General features: G+C 43.9%; 1 protein-coding gene across 1 annotated transcript in view; it reads right to left on the reverse strand.

The window, feature by feature from the left end:
• Window positions 1-447: 447 nt before the first annotated feature.
• T265_05214 (hypothetical protein) overlaps window positions 448-26,482 on the reverse strand; it is a gene marked incomplete at both ends in the record, with an annotated part of 29,036 nt that continues 3,001 nt past the window's right edge. Inside the window, 5 exons of the mRNA XM_009170169.1 lie at window positions 448-1,201; window positions 7,152-7,461; window positions 12,641-12,750; window positions 14,843-15,224; window positions 18,351-18,610. Coding sequence (XP_009168433.1) covers window positions 448-1,201; window positions 7,152-7,461; window positions 12,641-12,750; window positions 14,843-15,224; window positions 18,351-18,610 — 1,816 coding nt within the window. The remainder of the gene's footprint in view (window positions 1,202-7,151; window positions 7,462-12,640; window positions 12,751-14,842; window positions 15,225-18,350; window positions 18,611-26,482) is intronic.

Genomic DNA, 26,482 nt, shown 5'->3' on the forward strand with positions numbered 1-26,482 from the left:
TGTCGTAAGTGGGATGCGATCAGTCCTTCCAGGCTGTAACAATAAACGTCGTTTATGAACTCGTTGCACGATGGATCGTTATCTGAGCACAAAAGGACTTGTCGCGTGACTCTTGCTACAAATTCATACAATTCTCCGGACAGAATGAATAAGCCCTGGTTAACATGTGACACGGAAAATAGGACGAAAGAATTGTAGCCCACCAAATCGTATACACGATTTGAAACAAAAGTTACAGGGTGCATTTCGAACATAGACATAAACCATTTGATAAGGAACAACTCACGTATAAAGTGGCAATAAAACATGAACTTTGCGACACGTCATCTATAATAGACGTAAATAGTAGATCATAGTGTTTCTTAATCTAGCGAATGGAGCAGCAGTGTGTTGTACCGAGGCACAGAAACCTCTGACGTGGGAGCCATTACTTGATTTTGTGTTTTGCTAAACAATATCATCGCCATTACTGTTGCGTAGTGGAGGAGGGTGCACATAGGTGGAAACCGCGTTAGGACTAGGCTGTCTGTGGGCCACTGTTTGCGCTTTTTCAGACCCATTATGGAGATCCGGAAGCGTGAGGTTCCGTTGCATGAGATTCCAGGAAGATTCTCCCGTTTGACGGACGACATCTTGGTGAAGCATTTGACAAATGTGACATCCGTTGTCAAGTGGGCCTGCTTGGAGGTTCCCCACACTGTCCGAACCTAGGGGAGGTCCCTTCAAGGGAAGCCACGTGTGGTGATAATTTTCCGGTATGATGACCGTATGAAGCATTTTGCAATCGTGAACTCCTCCACCCTCCACGGGGCCGCAACACCACATGCGTTTGTCCTCTGGCATTTGCTTGCCCAGCGCCTCACGTTTAGGATCTGTGTAACCGGACCACAGTTCATTTACCAAGTCGCAGGCTAGTATACCTCCACAATTTGTACTAATCAATCGTATGATGAACATCCCATCATGTCCCAGATAACAGTCCACAAATTCCTCCAATAGTGCCGAATGTAAGGGAACAGTGTTTTCGGGTTTCAGATACGAATGCACAAAATGAACTCTGGAATGTGAGGCAAACATGCGGTACAGCCAAACCAACAAACTGAGCAGAGTAATCATAGCTATGGCCACATGCCAAAACCACAGGAATATGTATATTTTCTCCAGAAACATGTTTAGCGGCAGTACGCATTGGAGGGTGTACCTGGTTCGGGAATGGAGAACAAAAACAAACAGAGAAGTGAGTCAAGGAAGTGTGGATTAACCCTGAGGCGAGAGTAATTATCAGTCAATTGTTTGCCAAGTTTACTCTTCAAAAATTAGCCAGAGGTGATGAACTGTGCTCGAAAGTGTGTCACTGCTTGACTGGCGCTCAGGCTTCCGTTACCTGATATTTGATGAGTGCTAGGGATGTTCGCGGTTCGTAAACTAATTCGTCGATTCCGAGCCGATGAGTTTTCATCACACGGGTCAGTAGTTGGGAAAAGAGAAGGAAATTGTTTAATCAACGCTCTGGAAAAGGTGGTTCAACACAAGTTTGCAAGTTAAGGGGAGTGTCGATGTGAGAATCAAACGAACTACTCGTTGATGGTGATTTTCAACTGAATTCGCCATGCCAAGTTCGGCTTGTGTTCCTCTTAGGACACTTAGTACAGCCTCCCCGATATGTGGCAGCTCCCGGAAGAATCAGTGGGCAGTCAGGTGGAGAAGTGTAACCAGTGTCGTATTCACATTAGGCATTTCCCAGTTCATATTGTCTCACACCTGCAGAATGCCTGGCTACTTCAGCAAACGTTGGCAGTTCCGTTTTAGCCAAGAAAAAGCAGCTGAAAAGGTCCGATCGTTTGCAGTCACAAAGTCTACATCATCAAGTAAGAGATCAGGCAGGCTGAATTGCAACCATTCATTGTTCCATTCAGTCTCTATCCCGTTTGCTTCAACGATCAAGAGTTTCTCGTGGATGCTATAACAACCACAAACGGTTATGACGTAACTCGTATCAATTTCATACCCTGAGATTGCCTAGAAGATGTCAATTTATTCGCAAAATTTCCACAGCCCGTGTGGTTAATGGTGTTAATGGTTTGAAACTGTAAAAATTGATTACTGATTGATTGCAGACTAGGGAATTCAAGCAGGAAGGTAAAGGAAGACTCGACTGCGTATCAGTTGTGTTTTTTGTCTTGATGTCTCCCATCTTTTTTTTTGTTTCCTCTCAAACTTGAAAAAGGTAAGGCTACATGAGTGCGCCTTCCAACCAGAAAAAAATTTACCAACCCCTTGACTACTGATAAATTCATGCTAAGGACTTTTTGGAACCAGGTTTTTTTGCGCTTGGTAGTTCACAGGTCCGTCCCGGACGGAAACTCGGGCGTCTACCTGACGGTTATGACGTAACTCGTATCAATTTCATACCCTGAGATTGCCTAGAAGATGTCAATTTATTCGCAAAATTTCCACAGCCCGTGTGGTTAATGGTGTTAATGGTTTGAAACTGTAAAAATTGATTACTGATTGATTGCAGACTAGGGAATTCAAGCAGGAAGGTAAAGGAAGACTCGACTGCGTATCAGTTGTGTTTTTTGTCTTGATGTCTCCCATCTTTTTTTTTTGTTTCCTCTCAAACTTGAAAAAGGTAAGGCTACATGAGTGCGCCTTCCAACCAGAAAAAAATTTACCAACCCCTTGACTACTGATAAATTCATGCTAAGGACTTTTTGGAACCAGGTTTTTTTGCGCTTGGTAGTTCACAGGTCCGTCCCGGACGGAAACTCGGGGACTGCGTCTACCTGATGAGCCCCAAGAAGAGCGAAACTGGTCGTGGGCTGTCGACGAATTTTCAGCAACCTTATGAGTAGTAAATTACGAATATTCATTCTACCTGTTGTACGATAAGCTGCTTAAGATACGTGTTGGGTTAAACTCACGGGCAGTCTTATCCGGTTAGTCAGAAATGCGTGCACAGTGACCGTTTCTTGTCCCCGTATCGTTCAATTAACATCCGATTGGCATCTTCTCTGAGATCAGGAGTGCTTAGACAACCACTCACCCACCGTGTTCGCATAATTACGATGAATACACACTTGGCCTCTGAATTGAAACTCGGCAGAAAACCTGTTAGTTGATATCATTGCAGGCAGGGAAGATTGAATGTAGCCCTAGTGCACTTGAGTTCCCATTAGTGGGTAACGATGTGAGTCATCACCAACACCTCAGGTCGCAAATCATTCGGAAAAAATCTGTATGATAGCTACCGGTTGAAAAGTTCGGAGATGTGTTCATAAAACAGGCGAAAAACCTTGAACTGGGGCTCTTTGCCTTATTCTGGATGGTAGTGAAGTTGTCGCATCACTACACACTGGTACACAGTTTAAAGCCGAAAGATTGAATGACCGACTGGCTGACCAACAATATTTCTGTTCGTACCAAGAGAATTAGCTTCTCAGGCGCAGGTATTCCTCTTTGAATCAATTGGGGACACTGGTACTTTGCGTACACAGGCACTTTAATGCACTACACACGTAGTTAGCGTGACGATTCATGCAGGTACGGAAGGACTTACATACCCCCTTCACATTCAGGTTCCAAAAAGCTAGCTTTCAGGCGGTGATGGTGTTCAAATTGTCCCAAGTAAAGCAGCTGCCACAACCAGACTAGTTTACTCACCTATCAGTGCAGTAAGTCATACCTCCGGAAAAAAGCATCCCTCTACAACGAGTAATTTGAGCACAACCTGTCAACGTCCCAGTACCTGCTAATTCAATACCTGCATACATGCATACAGATAGATAGGCTGACAGATAGACAGGCAGACAGTCAGACAAACTAGACAGACAGACCAGACAGACAAACAGACAGAGATTGACACTGACAGACAGACAGACAGACAGACAGACATACAGACACAGACATATAGGACAGGCTGGCTTAATTTTTGTTTTTGAATTTATTTACACCGCACAACGATGCGTGATGGTCCAGTGGTCGACCAGTGTGTAACATTTGTTGTCAAAATTTCATTCAGAGTAGACTGTTTTTAGATTCTGTTATGCTTTTGGGACAGAAGTCTGATGGTCAGAAGATCCAACATTGTGCATAGTCTTCTTCGGAATATTGCGAATGTGTATGCAAACTTGCGGCCTGTCATAAGATTTAAACCACCTCGTCATGCCTTTTCACCCGTTTGTTACACATTTGCACTTGACTAAATTGACCACCAGCTTCTGCGTTCAGAATAAAGATACTTTTGCCATCTACTCCTTCAGACGAACTAAAAGACGCCGTGTGTCGATTTTTTTCAAACAAGTTCCGCTGATCCTCTTTGGCAAGTACTTGTCGACTTCTCCGTTTGCGCTGGGAAAGAATTTTCATGCAGAATGTGTCTGGTTGGTTTAGCTTGCATCTAGATTTGTGAATTCTCAAAACAGAGGATAACGATCAAGAAAGCGAACCCAACTAACATAGTGTGAAGACATTAGGAAGGCTTAAGTAAATTCACTGAGGTGGAACAATTGCTTTCTGATAATTTTTCAGAATTCCCTCAACGTATTCATTACAAGTGAGTACGAATCTGTGGGATTCATTAGGGTTAAGTACCGGTGGGAGTAAAAAACCGTGGATGACCTTGATCAGGGGCAAAATAATCGGAGCCGCAAAAGACGGGAGAAATAAGGATTGATTGTCATTGTGCCGTCAACCTTGAAGAGCCTGTCCAATTGGTCAACGTGTAACACTCATGTGTGCGTGGGTTAAAGCTGTGATCCGATTGGTTGATACCGTGACCACGCAGCAGATATGATCTGACGGTCATTTTGATTGACACAGGCAGGTTGTATATGAATTCCCAAAGCAACGTTCCTTGCATCTTATCAGATCTTTTTGAATTTACTGAGCCTCATCAGATGAGACATTCCGGTGTTCTGTCAACGCGTGTAGAAAAACGCTAAATATTTTTAGAGCCCCCTGCAGCGGGCACCTTCAGTTGTCTGTCGAGAATGATTTACCATATCTTATCACATCTGAAGAGGAAGGCAAACCGTTTAAATCTACAAATTGCTGCTGCATAGTGGGACTTTCAAGCAGATGCAACTCGCGGCTTTCACCAGGTTTATGAACAGTGACCGATTCTCCTGACCCTACACAACATCGTTTCGCAATGAGCACTGTGTGTTTGCAAACAGATATTCTGCCATACGACTTGAGTATTATGAAGACAACACAGTGCCTCCCGATCCTAAACTACCTGTCTGTCAATCCGGAACGATGCTCAAACATATTTCTTCGACTTCAGACATCATTTCGCTCAAGGGATGTGGCTACACTAGTCACGAGACCCTGCAGTCGCGTACGGTGTGATTACTAGACAATAGCTGTAAGTTCACTGGAGTGTCTTGCGTTAGCCTTTAGAATTCCGATTTAGCAGCCCATAGTACTAAAATGAGCTCTGAGTAGTCAGCAAAATAACTAGTAAGGTATATACTAAACTGGAATGAATCGTATCAGAAACCCCTCTGGAGAGACAACCTGCAGTAAAGCACAAATAAGCGATCTTCTGATGGGCTTATTGGTCTAAGAGTTCCTCAAGAAGTCGAGCAGAATGGGTGCTTCCTGGAGGCATGGTCACTTTCGTTGGTATTCTCCCAAAGGTGGTTCATTTCCTGCCAAAAGTATTGAAAAAAATCTTTTCTACATCGTAGATTATGACGTTTTTTGTGACCGAACCTGGTGTTATCGAGTGACACGTGTTACTGTACATTGGGGTGATGAACTACACTCTATAGTGACGCCATCTCCAGTAGATTATCAGCTTACATCAGATACAGTTGGCACCCCGATTTTCATAAAGGAAACTAATCATAAGTTTGCTGAAAACTCTTCGACAGCCCACGACCGGTTTACCCTTCTCGAGTCCTCGAGTTTCCGTAAACCTTATGTTCTACTTGGACCTAAACTGGACTGTTTTCGAGAAGTACACTCAATCGCAAATCAATCTGGTTTTCACAAGAGACTCAACTGAATCTCTCGTTTATGATATTCTACAACTGAATGTGCTGCACACAGACGCCTCATGTTTCAGTTGGCACAATATTCGAGATATCGCACTCCGATTATTTGATAAGGGCCGAGTTCGGTTTCAGTTGAACATCTCACACTGTTTTTTTTTCAGAAATAGAGGAGGTGTCATGTAGATGAAGGTCGTGGTTTGGGATCACCAACTAATTTGGTTGTGATGCTGGTAGTCCCAGACGTGTCTGACATCAGAAGCCAAGCCCACAATCCCTTCATCCCGATGAGAAAATATTTGGCGCCTGATGTGTGTTCGAAGTTGATGTTGTCCCTCCAATTCGAAGCCTAAACTTACGGGGACGGATGAAGTGCTCGCAGGATGATAAGGATGACATCGTCCAATAGGCATTAGTAAGGATAAACCCACCTATAATGGCTCCATATATCACTGTCCCAACTTCACGAAGTGCTGAAAACAGTTGACTTTAAGTAACTCTCTGTCTTGAGTGTTTTGCATTGTACGGCTCATTGATCCAGAGTAAACCTGACTTGGGCTACAAAGCCGACATTAAGCTTCAAAGCAATGGACGTGAGTTGCTAACCTGATTTGATACCCATCTGTTTTTTTTACAACTTGTGAACAACAGATCATTTTCACTTAGTTGATGTTTATGTGGAAACACTCAAAACACTAGCTGTACATGCCTGTCGTCTACCGGGGAGGAGATATGGCATTAAGTAACATCCATGTCCCTTTGTGAAACACCTCTGCTCTTCAAAGACCGATTTCTCAGCACCGTAATTAGAGAAGTTGGACAAAGTTTACTCGGTCCAAGGTTCGCTTTCATAAGCCTTTAGTCCGTTTACCAACTTTCACCTAATGCTAGTTTCGTCCCTGAGCAACAAACGCTTGCAACTGAAAAACGATACAGCCATGACTGTAAGGTATCGGGGTTAGTAAAAGTGAGTATGTTGCAAGTATAGTGGAACAAAACGTCGATAAATGAAACCCCTCAAAGCAAAGCTGGTGTTGCAAAGTAAGGTATTGTGTGCCAAGGCGACAAGCGTTGAGAAACCGGATGTTTTAAGATGCATGCTAGTGAAAACAAAAAACATCCTTCAGACTGATCCAAATCAGATGTACTTACACATGATTCTTGCCAAGTTTTTTCGCTTCCAGGTCGCAAAACGTAACCCGGGGAAAATGCCCGGAATGATGCCACTCGCGGCCTTGGATCAGATCGATAAGGACACGGGCACCGTATGATGTGTACTTGGTGCCAATGAACGACTGCATCAAGTAGATCTGACCGATAACATTAAATAGATAGCAGAATTTGACAGCGATGTAAAGGGAGATCAAGAAATTTCCATGTTTCCGTCCACATCGGGGGAAGATTGAATTGGGCAGTCTCATTTTCCCGGATGAATTGGATTTGTTTGCACCAGCCGAGGCATCTAAAACAGTCACATAGAATACATGCGTATAACTCTATCGATTTTTCTGCACCCATCCAACCCACAAGTGTCGAACGCAGTATAGTGTCAGTTAGCGACGGTATCAAGGCATTCTGACACCATAAGTGGCGGTACTGGTGAGGTTTCACTACACCGTTGAGCTGAATCCACGTAAAACTTAAAGAAAAGGAGGGGAGGAGTCATCTTTAACAAAGGCTCAGAAAACGCTACGGCGAGTTGTATGATAGGTACTTAGTATAAGTGTCCGACAAAAGCTTTCTCGTAAGGTAATGCACCAACTAACGCTCCAGAGGCTATCGCTGCTGACAAGAAGTGCAGACGACAATCTCTTATAGGCTCCAGAGATCTATTACCCAGTTTGTCTCAGGGGTGCATTCCCGTGATGAATTGCATTCAGACAACCCCTAGACTAGACTAGTAAGCTCATCCTGCCCGGTCTAGTTGTCTACTAGATGGGACGGATTGGGTACGCAGGAAAATCTAAGATAATAGGATAAAAGTATAAGGCTTCATGAGCTGGTTTGCACGAAACAAACGACACACGCCAAGGCAACAAAACCGATCATGGACTACTCAGATAATCGTAATCGAACTAGAAAGACTAATAGGAACATGGAGTGAAATAAGTTCCGAATACCAAATCACCCGTTCAGCTGTTTAGGTGTAGCAACCTTTTGATACCTAACTGCCATGCCACCCAAAGGAAGCACGAGGGCTGGGATACTGCCAGGTTACCCGAACGCAGACAGGGGAAGTCGAAAGGCAGAGGTCGGGTTCGAATCACGGACCTTCCGGTCAGTTAATTCACGCTGTAACCACTTGGGCAATCTTGCCCCCACCAAATCACCCATAAACTTAAGTTAAAAAACATCTAATTAAGTTAAGGGGCTAGAAACAATCTGGTTGCACGCAAATGGGGAGCGGAAAGTGCCTTCATTTGGAATTCGGCCTTGCAGTATCCTTTATATGAGAAACCATTCTTCGAATCATAGTTCTATACTCTGCTGACCTCGATGAACACTGAATCGCTTGCAGCCACGCAGCATGAAGGCGTTGTTAAAAAATCAATGAGTGAACGAAGTTTAAACCCCAGTATGGCTCCAGCAGGAACCGATCCGAAATTTAGTAGTTCTTTCCGGTATGAACCAACCACAGCCAAGATTGAGGCCGACACGAATTCAATATCCGTCTAGCTTACAGCTTTGACAAGACCCTGATCTTTAGATAGCAGCGCAAACAGGCATCTAATGGATAACTGTGTACTGGAATCAACAGCCGGAATTGTTTACGTGAAAATTTGGAGGTAAGGACACATTGGCTTTGGATAAATTGTCAGCAAATAGATAAATGGAGTACGCATGCATTAGAAACGATAGATCAAATATAGGAAAGCCCACCAGTTCCCCACTGGGTTTCATCTGTGTTTCCCCCAACCGACGAACCTTGGCTCGGTATCTTCAAGAGATATGACGACCACTGCCAAGGCGGCTGTTTACCAAATTCCGAACCTTACAAAAGTTGGAATAATGACACAATTCGAACCTGCTCTCCCTCTCTCTCTCTCTCTCTCTCTCTCTCTCTCTCTCTGTTGCTCCGCCCACATCATAGTAGTGTCTTGTGGGTTACAAAAACTCAAGTGTACATTTATCTGGACTAATATTTTTGAACAAACTGAATGCTTTAGCTTGAATGCAAACGGAAGAAATCAAGAAATACGGAGAGATTTTTTTTATAAATTCCTTTTCCTCAAATTCCCTTCTGAAGCCGAATAGCTTTAAATGAGCTGGATGAAGTCTTCTTCCCTAATGAATCGTCCGGACGTCATGCACTCCAACGTTCATCCATCAGTAACGAATACGTCGAACTCAAATATATATATATAGACTAGAGCAACAGAGAGATGACAGTGAGTGATGAATGGTACTCGCGCTCTATTAAGATAGACTGAGCATTAGACATTCCCTCTTACGATTGCCTTCGACTGACTAATTTACCATGAATATTTATGAGGCTGTGTGACATTCGTACGGTAAGTTTCATCCACAAATCTCATGCGTGGACAAAAAAACAACCTTTGAGCTGAAAGTTCCCTTTGCCCATTTCTCAATCACTGGAAAATAGATTGGATGCGTTAGTCTTTCTGGGGGAAAGTCAAGCTAACAAAAGTACATATTTGAGGGTTAGATATAAACAATGGAAAATAATTGTTCAGCTGTATTTCTCCTTCGGTGCCTAGCTGCCTGCCACCCGAAGGAACCGCGAGGGCTGTGAGGGTTGCTCAAATCTAGACAAGAGCAGCCGGGATTCGAACCAGAACCATCCGCTAGGTCAGTTTGCGCCTCAACAATTGGTCTACTTTGAGCCATATACATACACATATGCAGGACATTGCTTCGTTTTTTACACAGGTCGAGTTTCCACTGAATTTCCACTGTTCATGTTTAGCTGTCATCACAGTAAACATTTACCAGTGGAATTGGGCACCCTCAGTCAATGTTCGAGGTCAATTCGTACTTATACTCGAAAGATTCCTGAGCACGGTTTCTCAACAATGCTGATAGAAACAGATTCTCTGACACCACATGGATTTATTGCCACGTTAAGTAAAGTGAAAAGCAAAAATTAGGACCGATGATCCCAGTCACAATGATTCACTTACGTGTGTGGTGGGACCTCCAAGATATTCTTCAACACACAGGCCAAACTCGGGTCCCACCAAATTAGATGAGCGTTAGGTGATTAGTAGTGTGAAAAGTTTGAAGTCACAACCCAGCATTAAAGTTACGATCCGATTGCAACCTGAGACGGAACTGTCAGTGATTAGTTTGAGCACAGTGGGCTTTGGGCCGAATGCTGGGCCACGCGTAAGCCACTGAATTCAAGAGAATGATATCGATAGATAACTATACGAAGGCCTGTTCAGAGTCATCGGTCGGCTCAAGTTTCATTCGTCAGCTGAGATTCTGGCTTTCAGTATATCTGGAAGCCCCAGCTCGTGAGGTTTTTCAAGACGATTGGCCATGTGATTGATTTGTCAGCATATTCAGCTTACTGGCCATCGCCCAATCCCTGTTGTCACGTGGTCTACAGCTTGAATCGGTCTAGTAGAGAGTCGTGTGACCAATACCACTAATTTTATTTGATAAGTCCTAATGTCCCTTGTTGCTGAACCAATTTAAACACAACTACTCCACAAACTTCGAATGAGCTCTCGAAAATGTGGGTTAGAGTTCTTTGGTTCCGTCGTGTTAATAGATTATTCTTTCGAAAATAGCCTTATGTTCGAGCAGATCGATTTACACATTTGCCAGTCATTCGTGAGCTTCAAAGATTTTGGGCTTGTTAGGTTGGAAATTCACACCACTCTTCTTGCAATGTCTTCACACCACACATCTCTGTTATACCTGACAAAACAAAGGTTAGTTTACTAAAACAGTTTATCACTTTGCAACCACAAGGAAAGCAGACATCTATACGAAAGAGAATTTACAACCCAGTGGAAGTTCGAGGTCTTGGCTTATCCACCAAGGGACGCCGTGCCTACCAAAGTCCCCTGGTGAAAAACGGTCTAAGCATCCTGTCTGTGACTTGCATTGTCCCGAAAACGTCCAGTCACCAGAGCCCTGTCAAGAGAGACAGACGCCAGTTGGTCTGGTGGCTGTCTGCGCGGCATCCCCCTGTGGTTGAACTGTGGCCTAGCGAACGGGACAATAATGGCGGTGTGATTGATGGCCCTACACATACGTTTGAATAAGCCGACTTTGGGGGCAAAGACGACAACTAAAGCCCACAATACAGGAGTAAAATCGGCGACAGGGGGAGGCATTTGGTCCTCACTCTAACCTCTCCGCTAACGTAAACCAAGACACAATAAAAATGAATGACCGCAAATATTAGCAGCCCTAGTGATTAGGACCCCTACTGATTACTGAACAGAAAAACTTTGTGAACCGGAAGATCAACGCGCAAAAGTGGGCTTCATTTGGCAGGGGCTGTAGACGAAGCTTTTGAGCCATCTCGGAGGATAAGATCCTTCTAAAGGGCTGCCAAGTCCAAGACGGCCTCAAGCATCGGACCCAACCAGCTTCAACCACAAGAAGAAATTTCCGCAAACAGCTTTTAGAAAATACAGGTTTCTCACGTTTCAGTTTGCGAACAATACTGTGAAGTGAAACCGCGCAATGCAACAGCTGTTATAATTTTTATACAAAAATGGGCACTGTAAAAGTTTTTTCGGTCCCTATGATAACCACTCAAAATGGTAATTCGTTGCGCTCAAAGAGCTTTAGGCTTAGAGCACAAAATTTCATAGATTTATATAGTACTTGCTAACTTGTTACTTTCTAAAGTTTGTTTGTAAACAAGCTACTTATTGGGACAAATTAATTTAGCCCGGACAGATGAATGACAGAAACGTTCTTCCACTTGATAGGCAGTCATTAGAAAACGTATGTTGTACCAGAATCCTGAATCAACCTTTGTCTTCCGTTGAGATCAGGAATCAATGACGTCGAAAATGTGCTTCGGTATCCACAGGGGACTCGCATGAATCCCAGGTGGATCTCACAGTTGTGTGGACGGGCTGCAGGGGGCCACCTGATGTTTCAATAGTAGTCTACGTACGTTGTATGGAAGTTACGCACTACTCATGAGATTGCTGAAGACCTTCGACAGTCCACAACCGGTCTTACCCTTCTTGTATTTAGGGAGGGGGCCACCTGATGTTTCAATAGTAGTCACAGTACGTTGTATGGAAGTTACGCACTACTCATGAGATTGCTGAAGACCTTCGACAGTCCACAACCGGTCTTACCCTTCTTGTAGCTCTTTAGGGAGGTACAGTTCCCGGGTTTCCGTCGAACCTTATCTTCCCACTGAACCCAAATTGGATGAATTCTGATAAATACATTAAATTCATGAGGAAACCTCAATCCTAGCTAAATATCTCATTTATGATGTTCTTCAACTGAGCCAACAGAAAATGCATTCGGTTATATCTGCTGATTCACCAATCTGTTGTATCTGGCTTCTGACCCACTCCAGGGCCTGGTGCCGGAAAAGAGACTCACAGAAGGGAACACAACAGCCATATTCCGAATAAGCGAGTGCGAGAGCGAGAAGACAACGGTCTCAACCTATTCATTGGAGGAACACTAACTTGGTCCAGTGCTGACGCACGCGGTCTGCCTTTGGTACGACGCTGCGATGCGCTGCATATTGCGGGGGCGTTGTCTGACCTTGATCAACGCTGACTCACGCTGTCTGGGTCTGATACAAGGCTGTGATGCGCTGCATATTGAGGGGCGTTGTCCGTCTGGTTAGCATCGAGCGGAGCTAAGAATTTCAGATTTCGGGCACTCATTGTTGCTTTCAGGAATCTGACCTTCCTGATATATTCGATTGGAACAAATGCATGATCCCGCTCGTGAATGATCAATAAATCACAATCTTCAATGCTGTTAGTTTTATTTTGAAAACTTCCCATCGAGATTTTGGAGCTCTGGTACAGCAACCGCTGAGTATCTCCCCGGCCTATAGTATTAAGTCAAGTAAAACTGCCGCGTCTGATGCATCGTTGACAATCGATTTTTTGTTTTTAAACGGTGGTCATGAGCACGTAGTACACTGAGAACTGGATGGAGTTTCTGTGATTCCTCTATGGTGGGACGCGCATTTCCCACACGTTGTACAACCGAACCAAGTTAAATGGTACTGGTTCACATGGAACTTCACCAAATATGTAACAAAACATCATGCTGCCAAAGAAAACGATGGTTCGAACGGGTTTCCTTATATTGTAGTTTGTTGGTTATCGGGTGGTAGGGCGATCGCGTTCTCACGATAACTTTGGAAGCTATTTCCGGCTTGATCTCACGGGTCAAAGCAACTAATAGTCTAATCACCGGCGTTTTAATTGAAACTCCTTTGTACTATTCTTTGGTCTCCTTAAATTATTGTTTAGTCTGTCACACTGTTTTGGCTTGTTCATCCATTCCTCTGGGTTAAACGTCTAATGGCGAGAGAAGCGTTGTCTAATAGTGAGAATAAACAGATTAAGAATGATGCGGTCTTAAAGCACACATCTATCTAATCGGATCTAACGGTGTGCAAACCTTCTTCGAGCGAACAAGGTAACTAGTACTTCTGCCGAAGTTAACTCGCTTGCTTTCTCAAGTTATGAGAAACTGCAGTAGCCGACTACTTTTTAACTTTCAGTGGCATTCAAAGCACATTCAAAATTCGGACTGTCCTGTTGGTGGGGACATTATCGGTTACCCAGTCACAATATGTGGGGGTGGAAGGAAGATGACCTTCTCTGTGAAGTTATTTACTACAAAACGCCAAATGAACAGTCACAGAATACTGACAGGGAAGTAGTACTTCTGCCGAAGTTAACTCGCTTGCTTTCTCAAGTTATGAGAACCTGCAGTAGCCGACTACTTTTTAACTTTCAGTGGCATTCAAAGCACATTCAAAATTCGGACTGTCCTGTTGGTGGGGACATTATCGGTTACCCAGTCACAATATGTGGGGGTGGAAGGAAGATGACCTTCTCTGTGAAGTTATTTACTACAAAACGCCAAATGAACAGTCACAGAATACTGGACAGGGAAGCAAAACTCTCATATGCATCTTGTTTACGAGAACTGAATATCCACCTTCTCCTTGAACGCGTCTTTCTGAACTTTACCTGGATATTCAATGACTGTTACTCAAATACAAGCACACGGGACTCCACAAGTTCCGTAATAAATCTCACTTTTCAGGAGAGGTGAAGCGGATTTACGAGAAAACATACTACTCGCATGCCCCCATCAGTAGCATCCACCATTACAGGGGTAGCGTGACTCGGTTCCGGTCATCACCTGGAACAGTTTCAAAATGCTGCTTTCATGGTCTCCCCAAACTTTCCCATCTCAGTCGGTGGCATAATGCAGTGCGTGGGAAACAAAACCAAAAACATATGCGAATTACACTTATTTGCACGTCAATTTGGTTTTAGGAGCAAATTCGTTTCCATCCCAGACTAATCTCTCATACACGATATGAGTAGCGTTCATTAAGGAAAAAGAACTGCGATATCTCAAACATCGTACCGGTTTTTTTGCTTATCCATTTGAAGAGTACCATAAACGGTAGATCCAGCTGGGATTTAGTTGAGTCTCCTTCAAAACCAGATTGGCGTCTTTTTCACGAATTGCGTGCAATTAGGGTTAAAACGAACATAAGGTTGAAGGAAACTCGGATGGGGAACGATGCCTACCTGATGAGCCCGAAGTAGAATGGCGAAGTTGTTTGTGAGCATTCGAGGCGTTTCCAGTAAACATATGAAAACTGCTCCTACACGACAACCACATACACGACCGCAAGTAGCAATGCAAGCAACTGTATAAATAAGGCCAATAGGATAACTAGAAAACTAGAAAAATTCTTTTGAGCAACATTCTGTCTCACTTGGTCGTACAGAAACATGACCATCATTCCATTGCTCTCAAGTTGACAAGTTGATGATGAGAAGAGTGGACTTTTGGGAATGGGACACTCACGTGAACCAGATCCAGCAGTTTTATCTACTCGTAAGGTCTTTTGCCCTTTCGAATCATTGTTTCTAGCAGAGAGGTCTGTCATTTTGGCAACCGATCGTACTGGAGGGCATGTGTAGTCCGGGGACGAATAGGGCAGCACAGATTTTGTGGTTGAAGGCTGAGAAGGCGGTGGAGGGGCTGGCTTTCGTGTTCGGCCTGCGCAGAGAAAAAGAACACACATTGGAAAACGGGTTGTATCACCATCAACTCAAGAGAAAGTCGGGCGAAACCGGTCGTGGACTGTCGTAGAGTTATCAGCAACCTTGTGAGAAGCTTCCTCTTTGAATGTGCTTCACACAGGCCGCCTCATGATTCAGTTGGCACGACATTCGAGATATCGCAGTGTATTTTTCATAAAGGAAACTACTCACAAGGTTGCTGAAAACTCTTCGACAGCCCACGACCAGTTTCGCCCTTCTTGGGGCTCATCAGGTTCATGTAAAACATAAGGTTGACGGAAACTCGGGGACTGCGCCTACCTGATGTGCCCCAAGAAGAGCGAACCCGGTCGTGTGCTGTCGAAGAGTTTCCAGCAACCTTGTGAGTAGTTTCCTTTGTGAAGGAAGTCGTTCCATTGTCCGTTACTTTTAGAAAACTAGTTCATGCTATTTGGTACACTCGTCAAACGTCTACAGTGGCGCAGTATGTTCTGACAAATCGCCAGTGATTTACAGCATGAGCTGTTTGCGAAGCGGCAAACAGAAACAAAAATGCTTCTGTTTAGCCGGTCAGATTGCAGCAACCTGCAGTTTTTGAGTTGCAAAGGAGCTTGATTCAGAATGCATTGATTAGGAATGCATTTAGTAGCCAAAAATGGCGGAGAAAGGTCTCTTTACTAACGAATGTTCAGCGAGTATTTGTTACAAAGGATCCACAAACTTGTGCGCCTTACTTTTTTCCGTGGGTCTCCGAAATGGCGCACAGCGTAACTGGACGGTGGTGAACTTTGCCAAAATATATAAATATACTTACTTCCCATAGATTCAGCAGATTTTGAAAAAAATAAGATAATTCTAGCAGCAGGTACCAAACTCTCAAAACACCTCCAATCGGTACTGCTCTGCTGACCTTCGACAATTCACCAGCATTCTGTTATTACAGTCTGGCAGTGAGCATCACTCAGTGTCGACAGTGGCTGGATATGCTTACTGTGGCTTCCAGAACGAATTTTAGAATTTACACTTGCAGAATTCCTTATAGAATAAAAACCATTGGACAGGACAGGAACCCTTGAGCTCAGTCGCATGGGAAATTGCCACAACTTCAACCCGCCTTCGATACCAAGTCATGTGACACGACCGTGAACCGTTCAAGTCCGATTCTAGGCTGTTTCGAGAGCAAGTCAATCACTCTTGGCTCAGTGGTCGAGATTCGCGAGGTTGACTCTTTCTCTGCGGATCCATGTAGCGCTGATTTCCAATAACACTGGAATTAAGCGGTGGTGTTTACCTTTCCGTCGAGGTTGATCTAACTCCGATTGAATGGAAATAACTAAAGATATTTAGGTAAAAGTGCCTGTTTGAAATTCTTTTGTGTCCGAGCTCGCTAGTACTCACAGGCCATTCAACAAGAAACGCGAAACGCTTTATCCCATGCGTATCCGCACACCTTAACTCTGACATCTTTCGTACACGGTAGGAAAACCTATAAATAACGGGCACCTCATGGATTTACAAACTCTTCATGGGCTTAATGTTGAGATTCTAAGCCCACTTTGATCAACCAGAGGGGAGGCGTTTAGCACAGTTGCAGGGCGAGAAACCACCCCGTTCGATACAACCTGGCAGATCTCACTTGCCTTATGTCTTCTCATTATCCATTCCAAGTGGTCAACCTCTAGATGAATGTTGCTTGTGCATCCTCAAAACTTTTATGCTAAAATTTGAAGACGCGCTGCCGGATCACCGCTTATCAGTCCACTTTATCTATGAAAAAATCAACCAGGCGTTACCTTCGATTGTTACAGACTACCAGTTGAACCGAAGAGCTAAACAAGTGCTTGCGAAGTATAGTGATTCTACAACCAATTCAGTTCCAACGGATGACCCAAATAGATCCCATCTGAATCTCTCATTTTTTTATAATGTTTTTGTTTGCCTAAGCCCGTCCGTCTGTTTTATCCAGTAAGAGCTAGCAAAAGAGGTTCTGTCTCTGAAGGTCGTTTTAACTCAACCTTGCCCCTCTGTAAAGGCCGGCTGGCGTGGAACTATTCCTGAGGATGGAGAACTACCACAGTATCGACACAGGGAGTCATCAGCATTGTCAAATGAGCCCTTAAAGGCCAATCAAGAAGTTCACCCGAATCAAACTTCTGGTAACTTCCCGATTCTTGTGTTGAAAGAATTCTGGTGCACATTTACGAGAGTAACCAAGAAAGTTAACAGGTTGAACGGGCTCCATCACCTTCACGTTTACTATTGGCTTGCTGTTGATTACCGTCGTGACAACTGCTTTCAACTATCTTGCGATAAAGCTAACGAAATATCCGGCAACTAGGTGGGTGACCCAGAGGATACGTTGCCTACAGTCTAGCCAAGTCGTTTATCCGGTCACGTGTATAATCCCAAGTTAGTCTTCTTCGCCGATATGAAGCACCAGAAAGAAGGAGTTCCTAAATGAGGCTTCCAAAACCCAGTTAAAAAATAAGGCTATGTAATATCAAAATGTCTTTGAATATGGTGGGGAGATAACACAATCTGGATAGTCAGAAGTTTCAAGGTGCCTAAAAGCAGAAGAATAGTCATTCTATTTCTCATATCTTTGAGCTTAGTCAAACCTCTTCGGGCTCGGGATATTCGAAGTCCTGCTTGAGCAATTCCGGAAAATAGTCATGCGCTAATTCTGTTTAGGTTGGCTCTCCAAACGGCATGTTATAGTACGGGCTTTTGCTGAAAGGTGGATTTTATTGAAGTGCTAAAAGTCGATTATCTATTTGTCGAGAAACCCAAACCGTCTCACGAATAGCTAGATTTGAACCGGCAACTTCCCGAATAGAAGCTGAACAGTTAGTAGAACAGTCCGTGCCTGAACGGGATACGCGATCACTCACTGATCTGAGCAAATCTCCCGGAGCCAACGTCCCGGAGCGGGGCTCCAAATCTGGTGGAATGCATCCCAGAACAACTAGCAGGATGAACAACTAAAAAAGGGTGTTGGTCGTGGTTAGACACAAGTTGGATCCCAGTAAAGAAGGGTCTGTTTTGTTATGGGCTAAGAATGTCCAAGTTTTACTGCCTCCGAGGACCATTTTACACATCAAAATAGGGCCTCTTCCGCACTTACCATGTTGATTTGCTTCAGTGATCAAACTGTGACGCGGTCCGGATTTTGCACTGAGATGTTCCGATTTCCCGTCTACGTTGTCGTTCTTGTTCGCATTTCCATCTGCTTCATGAAACATCTTTTCCGATTCTGTCTGACCATTCTGATTCATTTCAACCCCATGTTCATTTGCAATCTGTACGTTTGGAAGGACCGTGTCAGTGAACACATTGTTCGTCTTGTCGTTCGCCAGACGGGAATAGGTACCAAGCCGAGGGAATCTATGTCTGTGTGGTAAAATTCAAATAAAATCGAATAACCACAATGTTTATTTTTGATTCTTTGACCTTAATTGGAAATGGTGTTACTTTCAATAGATTTCTGGGCCTGAGGAGAACCAAATTTAAGAATTACGTAGCTAAAGCCGTGATTCTGTGCTTCTAGTCGGCGGGTTGAGAACCAACGCTTGAAACCTTCTGTCTGTGGTCACTTGTCTTATTGTCAATATTACATTGTTCAACTTGTCCCCTCAAACCAGATCGTTTTTATGGTGTTTTTAAGGCCCGAGGGCCACAAACAAGTTTTTCTCTCTAACACTGATAAGAAGAATCAGTTACTCCAGTCAAAACGTGTACACTGTGGAGAAAAATGTCTTCGGATTACAACGAAGTCATGAATGCCCCCTAGGACATTTACTTAAGCTGTATGGAGATAAAGTGCTGTCGTATAGGAAAGAAGTACTACTTTCGAAGAGGAACTCTTCCCTATCGAGACATAATAATAGAAGTGAATTGACGTATCCCTTGGTTTCCACGACAGGGGTTCTAAATATCTATCTGTAGATGGTTGCGAGAGTCGTAGGATCCACGTTCGAACCATTCTTGAATTATACTGGAGAGTCTGCATCAAACAGGGGATGAACTGGACTGGAGTTTCGCCACCTTCCTTGGACGTTCCGGGATTCGAACTCTGTACATCTGATATGCGATGCCAACTTTTTATCGGCACCCCATCAGCCTACACTGTGCGAATTATCAGCTGACCTGCAACCAAGAACGACTAGTCAAAAAGTTATCCAGAACGGTATAAGTGCCCTGGCAAAAAACCCGAATGGGAGGTCCTATTAGGTGGTTCAACACAACCAGGACATTTACTGGATCGTCTTTCGAGCGGTCTGGAAATCAGTCACCGCTCAAATGTAAATACGTTCGTTTGTTCAGACGCGATGTTCTGGGCTCGTCAGAAGTGCAGTGTTAAGTCGCTCAACCGGTATGTCACATGTCAAGAGTTCAACCCACGACGCGTTCAAGGATATGCACTGCTAATGGGCTCTAATGAGAGCGGGAAATGTGTCCATTACTTCTCGTCAATAGTATAAACTTACCAGAATCACTGTGACAAAACAAGCGAAAGACTCTTTTTTCATACAGGAAACTACTCACAAGGTTGCTGAAAACTCTTCGACAGCCCACGACCGGTTTCGCCTTTCCAGTTCGGGCTCATCAGGCAGGCGCAGTCCCCGAGTTTCCGTCAACCTTATGTTCTACTTGGAACGAAATTGCACTTTTTTGAAGAAATACAAGCATTTGCAAATCGATTTGCTTCTCACAAGAGACTCTGCTGAGTCTCTTGTTTATGGTATTCTACAGATTTAGTTGAGTCTCTCGTGAAAACCAAATTAATTTGCAGATGAGTGCATTTCTCGAAAACAGTGCAATTTGGGTTCAAGTAGAACATAAGGTTGACGGAAACTCGGGGACTGCGCCTACCTGATGAGCCCGAACTGGAAGGGTGAAACCGGTCGTGGGCTGTTGAAGAGTTTCCAGCAACCTTGTGAGTAGCTTCCTTTATGAAAATATACTGCGATATCTCGAATATCATGCGAACTGAAACAAGAGGCGGCCTGTGTGCAGCACATTCAGTTGTCGAATAGTATACACGAGAGATTTAGCTGAGTCTCTCGTGAAAACCAAATTGATTTGCAAATTAATGTATTTCTCGAAAAGCGAAGGACTGTTTAGACAGACTGTTGTGAAAACAGGCTGGATATACTACTTGTCCTATGGGCAGATATGTTCACACTACTTTTCTCAGAATAGAATAGGCAGAATACAATTACGACAAACATTCACCAACACCAAGCACCTGTAATAAGGACGATCACTTCTACGGAAAAATACACCCCGAAACAAAATTCCTGGGAATAATTGGAGAGGTCAGAGGTCAACAACCGATATGTTTTCAAGAACTAACACCCAGTAAGCAAAAAGATCTAACAAGCGTCCCCGCACTGCTGAGTACCATCAGGTTATACGATACGATATCATTATCCACACCACTTCACTCAAGTAGGACACAATAAGCTTTCGCTAGCGCACTCAGTTTTCAGTCCACCTTCCACGGAGACAGTGAGCGCTTTGTCCTAATCCAACTGCAGGTCGGTGTGTGGATTTGTAGCAACACAAGCGAATCCCACTCCATTTTATTCTTCCTTCAAGTCTGTTCTCAAAGTTATAAAGAATGGTAAATGTTGAACATATGAATCGTCCAAAGTGTCTCACTTGCACGAAATTTCCCATCAGATTCGTACGATAAGACTCATCTCCTAAGAAGTCTGGCACCTTTATTGCTCGATGCCAGTAAAAGGGAGAAGGCTTTCACTGCGGAGGTATTAATCAGAAAACACCAACTGAACAGTTACAGACTATTGGACGGGGAAGTAAAACTCTCATTTGCATCTTGTCAATATAAACTGAATATCCATCTTCTTCTTGAACTTTCCTGTAAATTCATTGGCTAACACTCAAGTGTGAACAAATGCTACAAAGCAACTCCACAAATTCCGTAATAAATCCCACTTTCCAACAGACACAAGGCGGAGTTACGAGGGAACATGCTACTCGCCTGCCTCATCAGTAGTGTCCAGCGTTGCAACAGTATTCTGAGAAACTGAGCATCAAGGCTAATTAAACCCAGCTATATTCCATAGCCTACGAAGAGGCGCATTCTACAGGAGATCTTTTTTGAATATGATTAAGGTGACTTCCAATTTTCTATTTCTTTTTTTTACCCTACTTTGTTCTTTCAGGTTACTTCAGGAAGCAGGTATATATTGACCGTTTCTCCCTTTTTCCCAGTGTGAACAGAAAGATTTTAGATATTACTATACGATATACCTTTCGAAGAAAACCAACGAAGGCAGCTGAGTTACAGTTGCAACAAACGAAGCCATGTTTTTGATTTGTTTGGTTGCGTTATTCCCCTTCATTTTCAAGGTCAAGCCAGATTTTATGATTGTTTATTAGGTTTTTCATGGATGAATGGGAAATCGCAGTCACTCGTGTAGCTGCGGTCTCTTCACTACCTCCAATTACAGTTCTCACAGGTATGTTTCAGTAAAGGGATGTTGTGAATGTGTATTCCCTTGGAAGATCCAACTCGACATTAAAGTACATCAACTCCATGACAGAATAGATTGCTCACCCGACTTCTGAATTAAAAAAGATACGAGCAAAGTTTGTCCCATCAGTTTCAGTTTGCCTATTAGGATGTCAAACTCAGGTTTGTTTGTATGCATTATAGCTCCGTCATTCTCAATCGCGATCGTTCATTTCTGGCCCTCGATATGAACTGTCCCCTTAAACTAGCTGGAAGCCACGACAACCTACCCTTTGTCACCTGAAGCATCATGTGAAGTCACCGGTTCTGCAACGGCCCACCAAACCCATTGATCAAGGTGTCCCTAACCCTTATCCATAAGTGGCTCTGCAATCTGTATGAAGATTTTATTGGGTAATAATTGGTAACTTGTGAATCTGACGAGGGCGCATCACGACCATGCGACTGCAATGGGATCATTTCCAGGTAAGCCCCACCACTAATGCAAAAAGTGCATGAGCGAAAAATTATCCCCGTCACTTTTTGCCAGTTCCAATTCAAGGTACGCAAACAACCTTGACCTATTTTTGATGAAAACAATTCCTTAACAGCATCTAGCATCATATTGTGCAAAACGTCTCTCCGTTCGGACGTAAAATCATAAATGAACTTTCAACTCTCGTTCCTGACAAGGAGACGGCAATACGTTTTTTTGAAAAGCCACGGAGTGATCCATCACCAAGGTTTATGCAACAATGGTCACCAAATGACACTTTCAACTGTTTCTGACAGGTGGATGTGTAATGCCTGACAGTGTCGGCAAGAAATCGGTCTTCGAAGGGGAACTTGGCTTGGAGTGGTCTAGGATGGTGTTTAGGACAGTAATTCTCTTCATTTATTACTGGTCCAAAAATTTGGCAGAAATCAAATTCTGCTCAGAGGAATTATCCATTAGCCACACGACCACTGTTGACTGGAAAAACTTTCTTCGCGGAGTTTGAGCCTGGCGGCTTTTGCAGACTCCAACAGTTATCGGCGGGATTGATGAAAGCTAATATCTCGCCGTAAAAATCACGTAGGTCGAGTCATTCCCAGCAGTGGCGGGGGTTACTTTTTTAGCTGGGCTTACCTGGAACAGATCCCCCTTTCTGTTTGCTTACTAGCATGACCTTATCCTCAGTTCGCGCTGACCAAAGTTTACTCAAATGGCTTCGTACCTCAGATCATGTATCGACCAGATCCAAAGATCCGAATAATGATGTGTGTCATCACCTCAAGAACCTCTGAACTTTGGATCCCATGGCTTCAGCCGCGTTACTCCCCCTGCCTGAACTGTCTACATATGGAGACCGTCCGTTCAGACTAGAGGTTCGCTAACAATGGAGATATCTAAGCCGGGAACGTCATTTTACTGACCGAAATGTGTCGAAATTTTCACAGCCGAACTGTCCAAACCCGCTGGAACAGGGATGAAGGAAGCAGTTACCGAAATGTGGGCAGGTCAACCCAGCCGAGAGCCCACAGCGCTTAAACGGTACATCGCGAGATGCTGTGTATCAAGACGGAAAATTCACGAATCCTTGTCTATCGATTAAACACGTGTGTATGAACGTCACGTTTTTTGAACTAGCCAAACTAGCTTCTCCCGTATTGAATCAGACGAACGTACATTTCGGGTTGGTGTGCGTGTGAATGAAAAGGGAAAGGAGACTGGTGCTTCTTTCGGTCCGTCAGTCAATAATTCACTGGGTGAAGCAAACCTGCAGAAATATTCCCTCAGAGGGATTCGTTTTACATGGGCAAGGACCCACCCAAATTTTGTTTGAGTGCATATGGCCTTTGAAGTTTGGTCTGTTGTCGTTGCAATAAAATTCACACACGCGCATTACGATCGGCTTAGTAGTATGGGAGGCGGTTGTCTCCAGATGGAAGGATTTTTGAGAAATGCAGGGATTTCGACGTATTTTACAATTTATTTCGCCACTGACCAGTTGTGAATTCTTTGTCAAATTGTCGTACTTCGATACTAGATTTCCGCACAAAAGCAAATCTGGACGGAAAGCTTGTTGAATGTTTCATCGGAACCGAAAAGAACTCATGTTTATTGCTTCTCAGTTGACTTATTTATCCCCCCCTGCTTATTGGTGAGCTATCACTTTAAACGGACCATCACGTGAGGGCAGCCGACAAACTGTTCCACCGCGTTCGTGGTTAGAATTGGCCAACCAATTGTCTCTAGATAATAAAACGTCGACGGTACTTGGAACATTCGTGGTTGCATAATGCAGACCAAACGGAACAAAACCAAACGATGGGATGAAACGGTACACAGAAATTCAGCTCGATATTTTATTGTGTACCATCGTCATCAGTTTTATACAAGACTACATCTCCACGAGTCACACTGATTGGTGATACGCAGGCATAGGTGAGACCAGAAAGCAAAAAGTACAGTTTGGAAAAAACTTCACAAAGTCTGTTGGTAGTATGAAGTGGTTTGGGAAGTTTGAAAGATATTTCCTCCTTTAAGTGAGGTCGACCTACGCTGGATAGAGAGAAAGAACGAAATTTAACCGATCAGCAAGACTTCCATCTGAGAATTCATCAGCCGGTCAGCTGATCCCGTGATCCAGGGGAAAGCGGCGGTATTTCCTGTCTGTTTTACTGCTCGCGGTCGAACGGTCACCCAACTGACCGCGAGGTCCCATTGTCGAAACAGTCCGGAGCTCAAGGAGATGTACACTTCTGATGATTTTCAATGAGGGCGAGGTAACCGCAAAATAACTCTCGGCTTTTTTCATACAGTGGCTTCACCAACAGGGCAAAATCCTTTCCAAAAACGCAAATATAACCTATTCTTATATGGTGTAGTAAAACTTAATGCTTGTGCGGCACATTCAATCGGAGGAATTCCAGAACAGGGGATTCACCCGAAGCTCCTGTAAACATAAAAAATGAGAGCTAATCACAGTTTTCCCGGAAGAAACTACTCACAAGGTTGATGAAAAATCTTCGACAGCCCACGACCGCTTTCGCCCCTCTTGGGGCTTAGCGGGTAGGCGCAGTTTTGCTTAGCCCCTAGTGGTCGAACGGTCAAGGGTTCAACCACTGGCTGAAATGTCAGAAACTTTCCGTTTTTCGTGAACTAATCACTCTTGATAATTCCCAATAAGGGTAAAACAGCTGTACGGTGCTCCTCAGCTTTTCAGCATAGATTATATCCGCATGAAATATCCATCCGTTAGGGAACGTGCGGATGCAACTGACCGGTGCAGATACGCAGATACGAAGAAGTATACCTTCGACCAGACACTTCGAAATTCTCCGCAGTTTTGACGAAAGAGAAAAGAGACTATTCCAGTTGGTTGTATCGAGGCCAAATTGTTCAGCTATTTAAACCTGCGAGTCAGACGCAGTTTTGACGAAAGAGAAAAGAGACTATGCCAATTGGTTGTATCGAGGCCACATTTGTCGGCTGTTTAAACCTGCGAGTCGGACATACTGATGAAACCGATTGAATTTGATCGTTCGCTTCTTCAAAGCAGATGTTGTTTTTTAGTTTTGCTTGGCCGATTTCGAATAAGAAGTAAAAACATAGCGATTCATCATCAACTGGACAACAACGGTCAATTCCAGAAGACCGATGGACATCGAGTCATCATGCGTTGCTGCGCTCCATGTCCCGGCATAGCTACTATCGTCCGGGACTCTGTTTGGTGATGGTCCTGAACCAATGATATTAGATTTCCGATCACAACTGGTCGATTTCATTGATGGGGGGGGGTTGTCAGCTGACCAGAACATTCGGATCATTGACACAGTACTGTCTTCCTGAAAAATACGCTTGCTGATATCACTTTAACGCATTTTTGATGCTCCTGCTTTTTCGTGAGGGGGCCGACTGTTTAGATGGTACCATCTGGTTTCTGCGACTTCAGTAAAAGGCAATGAATATGAACACCGCTCAGTAGCCTTCGAATCCATGTCAGCTGGATTAAGAATGTCTTGCCACCTACCTCAGAAAGATTATCTGTGGGGAAAATATTCAAGGTTCCTTCACGAGGAGGAAACTGATTAGGATAATTCGACTGAAACAGTTTACGGAGGCAAACTAAATGTCTATGTTTCATGTTTCATTCTGAGTAAATGCGGTCCTTTAAGGTGGTGCCGCAAAAATGGTATTTTTTGCGAGTTCCTTCTCCCTTGAGAGTCTGATGTTTATCATCACCTGCGCACCGAGAGTCCATGACTGCACACCATCCTTACAACTAAATAGCCCGATCTTTAGGCCACTCAGTGGCCAAAATGTATAATTTTCGACCGGCGGGTGGGTAGTGCGAACCCATCTCCGGTTTCTAAACTGCTCGTTTAGAGGCTTGAGAAACCGGACATTATATCAGCCCTTGTGCTTTCTTTGTGTGACATGGCGGTTGGGCACTCATCACAGCTGAACAAATATCGCCATTTATCTAAATAGCTCGACAAACATCTCTAAGCCCAGCAAAAGTAAGGATCTTTCTTTGCAGAGGGGTTTGGTAAACAATCGGTGGATTTATTGCTGGACAACGTTTCGCTTTTGACACAAAAGCCCCGTCAGTGAGTTTAATTAAGAGGCAACTAAGACGGGTATTGGTGCCAACACCAAGGCCCAACAAGGAGTGGATCGGAATAGCGGTCATTCCATACAAAACAGGGACATCTGAAGTCATTAGAAGGGTACTGAATACGGCTAACATTAGAGTAGCTTTCCAGAAGGGGAAAACTTTACGCCCGAT

Source organism: Opisthorchis viverrini, assembly GCF_000715545.1.
Source record: "Opisthorchis viverrini unplaced genomic scaffold opera_v5_95, whole genome shotgun sequence".
Lineage (NCBI taxonomy): Eukaryota > Metazoa > Platyhelminthes > Trematoda > Opisthorchiida > Opisthorchiidae > Opisthorchis > Opisthorchis viverrini.